General features: G+C 41.6%; 1 protein-coding gene across 3 annotated transcripts in view; it reads left to right on the top strand.

Moving 5' to 3' along the window:
* The window catches only part of LOC126297785 (regulator of nonsense transcripts 2-like), a 199,061-nt gene that overhangs the window by 33,231 nt on the left and 155,405 nt on the right, over positions 1 to 10,425 (top strand). For all 3 annotated transcript variants that reach the window (XM_049988981.1, XM_049988982.1, XM_049988980.1), the window contains one exon: positions 2,787 to 4,070. In XM_049988981.1, coding sequence (XP_049844938.1) covers positions 2,883 to 4,070 — 1,188 coding nt within the window. In that variant the 5' untranslated portion in view covers positions 2,787 to 2,882. The remainder of the gene's footprint in view (positions 1 to 2,786; positions 4,071 to 10,425) is intronic.

Below are 10,425 nucleotides of genomic sequence, written 5' to 3'. Positions count from 1 at the left end.
GTTTTGCGTGCCCCCCCCCCCCCCCCCTCACACACACACACACACACACACACACACACACACACACACACACACACACACTCTCTCTCTCTCTCTCTCTCTCTCTCTCTCTCTCTCTCTCTCTCTCTCTCTCTGCTGGAAGTTTCATTGTTGTATGGTAGTTATTGTTCAGTGCTGTATTGAGTAGAACATCATGCCGCACACTTAGTGAATTTCGCTATGGCAGAGTTAGAGAAGCAAAGCGGCTGCATTAAATTTTGCATGAAACTCGAGAAAACCTGTACACAGACATACCAAACGGTGCAGGAAGCATATGGTGATGAGTGCTTAAGCCATACACATTGTTACAAATTGTTCACCTGGTTTAAAAATGGCTAGACAGAAGTTAAAGAGGACCCTTGTTCAGGATGCCCTACAGCGCCTACTGATGATGCTCATGTTAGGCATGTCAACGAAACTGTGTATGCTAATCGAAGACTGACTGACAGAGAGACTGCAGAATAATGTAACATTTCAGTTGGATAGTGTCTTGCATCTTGGAATGCATCATGTTGCCACCAAGTTTGTCCCATGGCTCATGAGTTAATAACAGAAAGACTTTCACCTCACCATCTGTCAAGAGCTTTTGGATCAAGCAAATGAGAACAAGATGTCCCTTAAGAGATTTGTAACTGGTGATGAGATGTGGGTCTATGGTTATGATGTTGAGACCAGGGTTCAGCCTTCACAATGGGCCTGGAAAGGTTCTCCAAGACCAAAATAGACCAGCACAGGTCAAATATCAATGCCATGCTGATAGTTTTGTTTGACTTTGAAGGATTAGTTCATCATGAATTCGTGCCATGTGGACAAAGTGTTAATCAATGGTACGATCAGGATGCCTGAGAGAATATGTGAGAAGGAAACGGCATGAAATGTGGTGAGACAATTCAAGGCTGTTGCATCAAGATAACACACCTGCTCATTCCCCTGCGGACGTTTTTATTTACAAAGTTGAAAACCCTGTTGAAAGGATGAAGATTTGCAATGGTAGGTGAGATAAAGGAAAATTTGCAGACAGCACTTCACACGATCCAGCAGGAGGTATACTAAGATTGCTTCGGGAAGTGGAAGTGGCATTGGAAATGGTATATCAACCGTGCAGGAGAGTATTTCAAAGGAGACCATACACAATAAGTAAAAAGTAAGTGTAGAAAAATTTTGTTTACATAGTTCTGGAATTTTTTGAACAGACCTTGTTATAAGGTTTTAACCTACCTGTGGAGCAGGCCAGAGTAGTTGGGGGTGGGGTGTCTCCTGCTGTATGTTGGGTCTGGGAGTTCCCTGACCCTACCTCTTTAAGCTGGCTACTCTTTCATCCCTCTTTTACTCTGTTTTAATCACTTGTAGATTCAATTTGCCTCCTTGCTGCTGCACGCATTCTGGGTGTTGTACTCTGTTGAATAGTTGACGTTCCTGAGTATAATGGATCAGTGGTAGGACAGCTGTGGGTGGAACGTTTCCTTTCACATGCAGAGCCCCAGGAGCCCATCTGCTGACTCCCCTATTTCCTTCATCTTGCTTGTATTATTGATGGTACAAAAGATGTCCATTACATTTTTAGCCCTCTCTCTTTTACTATTATGAGTCACCTTGATGTTATGAATGACCTTGTTGTTTGGTCTGTTACCCCCCCCCCCCCCCCCCCCCCCATTGTACCAATCAACCGTGATCAGTTCACAGTGCAAAGCGTGTCAGTTAATCTCAAAATACATATAAATGAAAATGTAACATGAAGTATCTATAGCATAGTTGCCTAAAGAAGATTCCTGACAGTTGCAGGGGTTCATTTCTCACTGTGGCTGTTCTGTATATCTTTCTTAACTGGTTGAGTAATGAAGTTTTATATACATTTCTATGGAAATGCCACAGTGTCATCACAGCTCTATAGGCGACTCATTTTGGCCTGCATCCATTTGCACTTAGTAGTTGAAAGTTTGCAACAGTGCGGACAGCTGTTGGAGATCTTCTCTCACCGACTGTGTGTAAGCGTATATGTCGAGAGAGGTAAGACTGACTATGCGCGCAGCTACATTAACTCCATAGCTGGACTGTTCTGTTTTCTCAGTGTTGTAGAAGTGATCAACAAACCACAGTAAGAGACACTTCAAAAAAAGCAGTGTGAGTTTGTCAGTGGTACTCTCAAAATTCCAAGAGCCAATATTCCAGTATGCATCAAGAAACACATCACTTCCTTTGCCATTTATCATGCTTAATGGTCATAATTGTAAAATCAGAGAAATTTATAATTACACAGGGATTTCTGACAAATTTTCATCCACATACTATCTGCTAGTCAAATAGGAAACGGGGGGAGTGATTTCCGTGGCTGGTCAATTCTTTGTATAAGGGTGAAGCAAATTTGCATTGTGATTTGGACATTGTGTGAAACTTTAGTTCAAAAACCTGAGTTGTAATTGTGTTCAGATTCCATGTTCAGTTATAAGTTCATTTACGTGTGGCTAGGTGAACTATTTACTAATGGGAAGTTGACGATAGCATACCACCATAAGTAGAACAGTACCCAGAAAAATGTGAGGTTTAAATGTACCTTTGAGCTGTGACAGTGTACATAGTGTTAAGTTATCCTTATCTGCATTTCATATGGAACAACTTAGGCAAAAATAGTACATCTTAAGTAACTTAAAATTTTATATTTCCAATGTTTTTTTCTGAGAGATTTTAATAGTTGTACAAATGTATTATTGGAATTTTTGACACACTAAAACTGTTATTGCCTTTTACAGGCCCGGTGGACCAACTCGTTCAGCAGAGCTGTGCATGTTTTGGTGATGCATCAGAGTCCAAGAGCTTATTGAAAACATACAGGTCATAAATTGAAAATGGATCCTTACGAGTTTGCACGTAATAAGTATTATGATACAGACTACACATACTCAGGTAATCAGTTTTGTGACCATATCGATTCTGCAGTTTCAAACAGCATGAGTCATGAACACAGCAGTACCCCTTTCCTTTATAGAGAGACAGGTGTTGATTTGGCTAATGAAAGAGTGAGAGAAAATAGTGGACTTGGTGTTCCTTTGAGACAGGATTTCATGGGGAGCTGTGAAGGAATTTCTGACTCATTTCATTCGATGTATGATGTACCTACTTTTAGCACACACACAATGCAAGATGTGTGCAATGCTAAAGACTTCAGATACGACAATAATGATGCCGAGGATAACTCATTTTATTATGCAGCATCAGATGCTGTACCTAACCATGCAGCTTATTACCTTGCAAGTGCTAATATTATGAAAGAATGTGATCCGTCTTATCCTGTTATTTATCCACCAGCAACAGCTACAGATCAGTGTACAAACTCTGTAAAACTTCACAGTGCTGATTCTGATTCTTCACAGTTGGGAAATTATTCACAGAAATATACACCGAAATATACATTTGATCCATGTGACAGAGAATTTATTGAAGCCCTTGTTGTAAAATTGGCAGAAAAATCAGTTATGTATGCAGAGAGCAGGGAGAAAGGAAAAGAATATTATGATTTTGCTGCCAGTACTACCGAGGGCAAGTCTGTAACAGTAGCCCAGAATGGAAATTTATCAGCTGGACTGCCTTCTGCTTCTTCCCTTGATTTAGATAGAAGTTTTAACTATGACAGCATTGTCTCAGATAAAGAAATGAATTCAGTTTCTCATGATAAGAAGGCACTCGTTCCATCTGATGAAGCCAATGCTAGTGACAAACGTTTAGACATAGAGAACGTTAATAATGTCGACAAGAGCTCATCTGAACAAAATGTCGAAGATGCCATTGAAGAAGTACCATACGGTATTTCAGTTGCAGAAAGTAGCACTCATCAGAGTACTGTGGAGGAAGGCAACAGTGAAGCAAAACCTGCAATTACCCTTAGCCCTGAAGAAGCCATGAAGTACTTTTTAGAAACAAACTGCCTGAATGTTACTAGTTACAAAATACTGGACTCCAATTGGACTGTAAAGGAAATTGAAGTAACATCTGACTGGTTTCCAGAGACTACACTCGACATTGATGATGAACAACAGGTAACTCCATTTACTTTCATTTTCTCTTACAATTTTTGCTTTTTATGTGTACTGCTGTGTTCTGCTGGATAACATATACAGCCATTTATTTCTTAAAAATACGAGTTATGTTCAAAAAGTAAGGTGACTTCATATTTTTATGAAAAAATATCTATTTATCATGTTGTCCCCTTCAAAGTAATCCCTCTCAGATTCAATACACTTGGGCCAACGCTTCCTCCAATCCTCGAAGCACTTCTCATAAGCACTTTTTGGTACAGCCTGGAGAACTTCTAGCGATGCAGTTTTTATTTCCTCGATCTTTGAAAATCTTAGTCCTTTCATAGGTCTCTTCAATTTTGGGAACAGGAAAAAGTCGCAGGGGACCAAATCCAGAGAAAATGATGGCTGAGGCATGATTGTCATGTTGTTATTGGCCAACAATTGCCTCACAAGCAATGATGAATGAGCATGTGCATTGCTTGATGCAAAAGCCATGAATTGTTTTTCCACAATTCCGGCCATTTTTTGCATATTGCTTCTCACAATCGGTGCATAACATCAAGGTAATACTCCTTATTGATGGTATGACCGTGAGGCAAAGAAATTCATGATGAACTACACCACGGTAGTTGAAGGAAAAAAAAAAGTGAGCAAAACTTAGACATTTGATCGCACTTGGCATGCTTTTTTTGGTCTTAGCTCTCTGGGGACAATTGGACTTTGGTTTCACTGTCATAACTGTAAAGCTATGTTTCGTCACCAGTTATGACTCTTTTGAGCAAATCAGGATCATTGTTGATGTCATTCAATAGCTCCTGAGCAGTGTTCTTGCGACAGTTCTTCTGATCAAAATTGAGAAGTTTTGGAACAAACTTCGCTGACACGTCTGTGCCCAAATAATAAAAAAAAAAGTTGCATGACACGAGCCGACCAATATGCCAACGTCTTCAGCCACTTCTCTTATGGTAGTTCGATGATTTTCCAAAACAACTGTCTTCACAGCTTTGATGATAACATCTACTTGTAAACATTTTCTTCACTTAGAGCAGGCTCACTGTATGCCACTGACATTTCAAGTGTTTTAGAGCACTTAATTCCATTTTTCACTCAAAATTTGATGCAAATTCTTTGCTCCATTTTTTACAATAATCAAAAATCGCCGATCACACTAAAACGTGTCTAACCTTTCTATTTGTCAAAAACAAACAAAGGCTGTTCACTTGAAACTGTGAACATATGTTCGGGACCTGTGTACCAACATAACAAAAAAAAAAAAAAATAGATAATCGCATGCAATTTGAAAAGTCGCCTTACGTTTTGAACAGCCCTCATACATCGACATAAAAAAAAGCCAACACCAAGAACAACTTGTTTGAGATAAACAAAAGATGGTTGGTGTGTTTCTACATCTGGAGGATGATGTCTATTTGAATTTCACTCTAAACACATAAGGGTGGCACTAGTAGTTCCACTATAAGGATGCAAATCAGGTTTGTTTTAAAGATGCATTAAAATGGTTGAGAGCATTAGTTTCCTTTTAGATGGGTGTAAAAAGTTGATATTAGTCAAGAATGTCCTTAAGATGACGAAAACACTAGGATCAACAGCTCACAGACTTTGAACAAGGTCATTTAATAGGGATATGAGAAGCTGAATTTACCTTCCATGATACTGCAGAAAGACTTGGCAGGAATGTAGCTCCGTAGATGATAGCTGACAGCAGTGATCATCCGAAGGTATGGTCGCAAGAAGACTGGACTCCAGGTGGCCACATGACACTACCATAAGGAATGAACATCATGTTCGGCGTATGATTGTGGTGCATCATATTGTTCCTGCAGCAGCAATTCAAGCACTAGTTGACACAATAGTGACACAACGAACTGTTACATATCAGGTACTTCAAGAACAGCTGTGAGCCGGTCACCCTGTAACGTGCATTACATTGACGCCAAACCACCCCCATTTGCTACTTCAGTGGTGTCAAGTGAGAGCTCATTTGAAGGTGGAGTGCAGGTCTGTTGTGTTTTCTGATGAAAGCTGGTTCTGCCTCAGTGCCATTGATGACCATGTGTTGGTTAGGAGGAGGCCAGGTGAGTGCCCGCAACAACCCTGTCTGGGGCCTAGACCACTGGACCTATGTCTGGAGTTACGATCTGGGATACAATTTCATATGACAGCACGAGCAATCGTGTGGTTATCCCATGTACCCCGACTACAAATTTGTACGTCAGTCGCTGATGACCTCGCTGTTGAGCACCCATAAGATCCATCCTGTAAGTCAGTCTGGTGATTCGACCTGTTGTGTTGCTGTTCATGAACAGCATTCCAGGGGATGTTTTCCAACAGCATAATGCTCACCCATATACCACTGTTGTAACACAACCTGCTCTACAGAGTGTTGACATGTTGCCTTGCCCTGTTTGATCACCAGATCTGTCTCCAATTGAGCATGAATGGGACATCATTGGATGACAACTCCAGCACCATTTGCAGCATTAACCGTCCTGTATTGATGGACAAAGTGCAATAGGCATGGAACTCTATCCCACAACTGACATTTGGCACCTATACGACACAATGCTTGCATGTTTGCATGCTGGCATTCAACATATTTGTGGTTTCTTTGAAAAGCTGTTAACTTCAGCATTCCTAATTTTCGGTATGCCTGCAGGTTAATGATTAAAATTGATGACCCTGTGTCAAATTGAAAGTCGATGAACACTTATACTCTAAGAGTTATGGATACTGACTTGTATTCCCAGAAAACATAGCATTTGTGTAATGTTTCGTCCTTGACAGTTTTTAGATTTATACATGGAGTGTACTTGACATTTTATTGTTAAGCATTGCAGTATGCTTAAGTGTGTGCTGTTTTCGTCAGTTGTGCTTTATTTTGCACACCTCTGCCCAGTGTCCAGTCTTTTTACAGTAATTACAACATGTGTTGGGATATAAACATTTTTCTCCTTTGTGGTTTACACCACGGCATGGGGTGGATGCTCTGTGCTATGTGGGTCTGGCCATGCTGGTTGCATGGATGTGTGGGCTGTTTATGTGAATTTCTTGTCAGGGGAGTGCACGATAAGCATGTCGCGAATTAGTGAGTGTGTATATGATTTTTCAATGAAACTTCCGTTCACGAGTCAGGATCTGTAATTGTGTAATACAATCTTTATAGCTTCAATTTAACTTCCTGAAACATTGATAAAATCTTTATGTGGCAGCAACAACATTAACTTAAGCCAAAATACTTTGCAAGTGTTTCTTAAACATTAAGCTAAGAGGGAGTCACAGGTTCACAAGTTGATGTCGGTTTCTGAAGTTGAAATGCAGTGAGGCCTGCATATGCTAAGATAAAGGATTTTCGTTCCACATCACCTGATACCTTGATGCCTGACGTGGTTCTGCTACAGACATTGAATATGATTGTTGCAGAACTCAACTTTCCAATCAAATGTATCAGCCTCATCTTAACTTGCAGTGGTTGTGTTTGGCCTTTGGTCTCTCTTCAAGTCTAACCAAGCATGCTACCATGAGCTCCTGGGTTGCTGACAGTTGAGAGTGTTGTAACTGAATGCTACTATTGATCCAGCCCAAACATCTGTGATAGTAGAGTGGTTTACTGCTATAGTTCTTTAAAGGTGGTGGTGGTCGTCGATTGCACACAATAAATGTCAACTGAACCACCGGCTTGAATAGAACAGAAATGTAACAACACAGGTAGTAATAGTGTGTTACAAAATGGTACTTAACTGTGGTACAGTTTTGTGCATGAAGCTTGATGTCCTAAACATAATACAATTATAGGGGTCTAGTCCCAAACCCCAGCAGTCACCAGCAGAACGCTGACCAGGATGTGGTGGTGAGGGCCTAGCTACGCTCGAGAGCACTGAGAGAATATGGACAATAAGAAGCAGTAATACAGGATTGTCTCCTGAGACACCACACCAAAATCAGGCTGGATGAGCGGCAGCCTCGTCAGCAAGGGAACGCAAGCATGTGTTCAACCTGCATTTCCACAGGCACAGCGAGGCAACAGGTATCAGCAGTTACATCACTGGGCAGCTGTAGACCTGTGGATGCCAGTGACCTTAAGCGATGTATTGATCTCCTAAATACGCTCATTGATGGCACAGGTTTGCCCTTCGGAGACACGCTCCAAGGTCCACCTGAAGTACTCACTGTTATGTGGATTCAGCCCTCAGCTCCTGTTCAAGGGACAGGAGCCAGCAGCATTGATGTCTGCCACAGGAATGGGATGAGCAGCAGTAGTGACCCTCACTCTTGAAGGTGGATGACAGACTGTATCCTGGTCATGCAGGCTTAGCCTCCAGCAGGACTGCAGGATGAGGGCAGTTCCGTCAGTTTTGCCTTGGAAGTTGGTACTGGAGCTGTCAGCAATGAGATCCTTCCAGGATGACTTGTGGCTTTGTAGACAATCAGAGATAGCTAGGTCTGCTGAGAGTCAAACCCTGTAGCCTCCTCTCTCGCCGGTTGTCTGTAACTGACACAAGGTCTGAGACTTTGCTCTGGGCAGTCAGCAATCAGCACTCAGAAAATGAGGCTTTTGGTAAGAAGGACGGAGTATTTATGTTGCCACTTTGTGTGCACTCTGCGGCAGTGTGAATGCCAGTGACATCTTGTTCCTGGTTTTTCCTCATCAGCTTTGCTAGTGGCTTCAGACTTGAGCAATTTCACCTGGCAGATGCTCTTTTCTGCTGGTTCGGCCTAAATACTTGTGCATTTTGCCTAGGCCTTCCTCGTGACATTCTGCTTTGTCACTAATATACTGGTATGATGGCGTCTCTAAGCTACCACGCTGACAGTATGCTTTGCTTGTTGTTGGGTGCTTTATCATGCTATGGTGCTGCAATACTGGCTCAGCATTTCCCCCTAGCTGGCAGTGTGCTGGTCATTGACAGGTGGTTTGGCTTCCAGGAATTGACGACGTACGACTTCATTGAATTTTTAGTGTCTGCCAGGGACATTATCCTGGGGCATAATCAGTATGATATCCAAATAACTTACCTGTCAGGCTCTGATATTGTCACTGTGGCTGAAAGTAATGTTGTAGACACTCTTGATTGGCCAATAACTCAGTACGTAGTGACTGGTAAGTCGGAATCTAGTCTTCAGAGAACTGTACTGAGCTGGCTTTGTGCACTGAACTGAACTGTCTGACAGTTGAATAGGAACTGTTGAGTGCGACCACGGTGCGTCATCTTATCTGCCTATTGCTGGAGGAAGCAGTGCAGTCCATGGTTGTCAGTGTCCTATTTGGCAGCTGTTCTCACTATTGATGGAAGATTACGACATGCTAAAGAATGTCATGTGGAAGCAGAAAGATATCTGGATTGAGAGACATTTGGAGGCTGCTACACAGAACCGAGAGGCGCCAAGCGAGGGGTTGTGCCACTGTGTTGGTGGCCTCTCATGGTTCTTGTTGTATAGTTCTTGCTTGATACACTACCTTTGACAGTGACATACCCTTTTGATATGTCCTTTACTTCGGTTATATCACATGAAACGTTCACCAGGTATACCATTAAACAGTTTTATTTGCAACACAGGAAAAAACTTCACAGTTTTGGTATTAACACAATAACTAACTTCTGAAGGAAAAAAAAAAAAAAACGAAACACAAAGAAATTTTAATGACTGACTAAATGCTCAAATAAATTTAGTACCAAAAATAAGTCACAGATTGAATCCTTTAGAGTATGTACAAATAAAGTTTATTATAATGGCACTAAGTATGACACTCTGCAAGTGTGCATGATGTAGCAAAAACATAATACCAAGTGCTCTCCACTCGACAGCATCCAATTGGCAAAGTCCCGCTTCACGGTGACTGTGAGGAGTAGAGGAGTCGATTTTGGTAGCACATCGAGGCAAGGCGAGATCTCTCCAAGGCAGCTGGTTGCGCTGTAACTGCCAGGTGCCATTGTGGCGTGGGCCTAAATAGTCATCTCGCAGAGTTACGCTTCTGTTTGATTGGCTGATACTTAGTTTTGGTGGACGTAGGAAATAATTTGGGCTGCACGAGCTGATCGGGGCTGTGTGCGCACCTCGTAGGCTGGCCCATCCACTGGTGTTACCCACTGTTGAGCTGCTAGTAAGCTGACTGGTTTGAATTTTTACCTCACACGGACTGGAGTACTGCTGCTGTAATATATGTTCTATGTAGCTCTTGACACCTTGTTATTGATCCATGACACTCCGTGGGTTATGTGAGGATGGTAACTACAAATGTGGGATGTAATTATTATAATGAGGCTTTTCTATAAAACAATTTCACTTTTTTTAATATTTTGAGGTGTTCTGTAAGTTTTCAAGCGTTTACAGATGTATACAAGATTTAAAAGACACA

The sequence above is a fragment of the Schistocerca gregaria genome, chromosome X, assembly GCF_023897955.1.
Source record: "Schistocerca gregaria isolate iqSchGreg1 chromosome X, iqSchGreg1.2, whole genome shotgun sequence".
NCBI classification, from domain to species: domain Eukaryota; kingdom Metazoa; phylum Arthropoda; class Insecta; order Orthoptera; family Acrididae; genus Schistocerca; species Schistocerca gregaria.
The sequence above is the reverse complement of the archived record's forward strand: the minus strand, read 5'-3'. Positions and strand labels throughout refer to the sequence as shown.